Source organism: Myotis brandtii, unplaced genomic scaffold, assembly GCF_000412655.1.
Source record: "Myotis brandtii unplaced genomic scaffold, ASM41265v1 scaffold756, whole genome shotgun sequence".
NCBI lineage: Eukaryota > Metazoa > Chordata > Mammalia > Chiroptera > Vespertilionidae > Myotis > Myotis brandtii.
The window spans coordinates 153,778-155,324 of NW_005371023.1; the positions used below are offsets into that span (position 1 = coordinate 153,778).

Here is a 1,547-nt window from a genome sequence, read left to right on the forward strand (position 1 = left end):
ACTGTCTGGGGTGCACAGCTTTAACACCATCATTAAACTTGCTTGCAAAAAGGAAGAGATAATTAAAAAACAAAACTTTTTTTCTTGGGAGTGAAGTCTTTCATTTGCTGTGATAACCAGCAAATGCCATTCATTAACTGAAAAAATGGAAGGGAGGGTCCCACAAACACACTATTTGAGCAGGCTGACCAAGGAAGTTTGAAAAAGGAAGGTTATATACTATGTGTTACAAGTCCCAGCTAGGCAGTGTCAAAACGATATCTATTTCTTTGCTTGCTTTGTGATCATACCCCGTGGAGGTGTTGCGGGTCTCACGGCACTCCACTTCTCTGCCGGCTTTAAAATCTGAAAAGAGCACATTAATGTTTTGTCCACACTCATCATGGCACCTGCATTGTCAAACTCTCCACAATAATTGGGTGCAGAAAACAGAGTGACCAACTGCCTCTTTGCAAAAAATTCATATCCATCTTCAACCACCTGATGGGCTCTACATATAAGACCCAAATCATGCTTCTGCAGAAATTTTGCAACCACTTCGGCACCAAATGTGAAGGACACCCCTCTGTCATTTTCACCCCAGCCTAAGACATCTTTATTGGGGTCAGACCACAGAAGATCACAAAGAAGACCTTCATCTGGCACATCGGTTGGCCGCATAATACATTGAATCTGCTCCATAGATTGAAGATCTGGTGATAAACCTCCATGACAGCAAAATATCTTCTCATCCACGATGGCTGCTATCGGTAAACAGTTAAAGCAGTCTGTGAAAGTTTTCCATAGTTTAATGTTGTATCTTCTTTTACACTCATCATAAAATCCGTAAATTCCATTGATGCTGGCACATTCGTGGATTCCTCTGAGAAGGAAAAAATTCTCGGGATATTTGACTTTGTAGGCCAGCAAGAGGCAGATAGTCTCCAGCGACTGCTTCCCGCTGTCCACGTAGTCCCCGAGAAACAGGTAGTTGCTTTCTGGCGGGAAACCACCGAAATCAAAGAGTCGAAGCAAATCATAGTATTGCCCATTGATATCGCCACATATTTTGAGCGGGGCTTCAAGCTCTAGCAGGATGGGTTGGTGCAGAAAGATCTTTTGAGATGTGAAGCACAATCCTCTGATTTCATCCTCCTGCAGCTGGACATTCTTACCAGGCTTGGACCCTCTCACTTCCAGCAGCCGTTGGATGATGCTGTCGACGTTGAGGTTGTCTACATCCGCCATCGCCTTCCCAACGCCACCCTCCCCCCAACCCCCACCCCTCGCGAAGTGGCTCGCGCCCGGGGGACTCACACCCCCTTTCCCACGCCGCCGCGAGCACAGAAGCTGTGGCGGCGACAACAGCCCCCAGCGGGTCCCCCCCCAACCGGCCCGCGCCCTGCTTCCTCCTCTTTCCACTGGAACCGGGAGAGTCATCCTTTCTGTCGCAGCCCGTGTGAGCTGTAAAGAATTTCAGGCACAGGTTGCTTTCATCACCCTTGTTTGCTTGGACGTGTCCATCACCTTCAAGATGTTCTCGGTGCATCCCTCACGTTGGGGCCATT

The 1,547-nt window shown here is 47.9% G+C and overlaps 1 protein-coding gene across 1 annotated transcript; it reads right to left on the reverse strand.

Annotated features, from left to right (window-relative positions):
* Positions 1-245: 245 nt before the first annotated feature.
* On the reverse strand, positions 246-1,264 carry LOC102253559 (serine/threonine-protein phosphatase PP1-gamma catalytic subunit). The gene has a single exon (XM_005883050.2). It carries the CDS (start codon positions 1,225-1,227, stop codon positions 262-264), a length of 966 nt encoding a protein of 321 aa, XP_005883112.1. The 5' UTR covers positions 1,228-1,264; the 3' UTR covers positions 246-261.
* Between the last annotated feature and the right edge of the window lie 283 nt (positions 1,265-1,547).

What these genes read in the sequence shown, in the direction of transcription:
- LOC102253559 (XM_005883050.2), bottom strand. Translation starts at nt 1,227, where the DNA reads ATGGCGGATGTAGACAACCTCAACGTCGACAGCATCATCCAACGGCTG.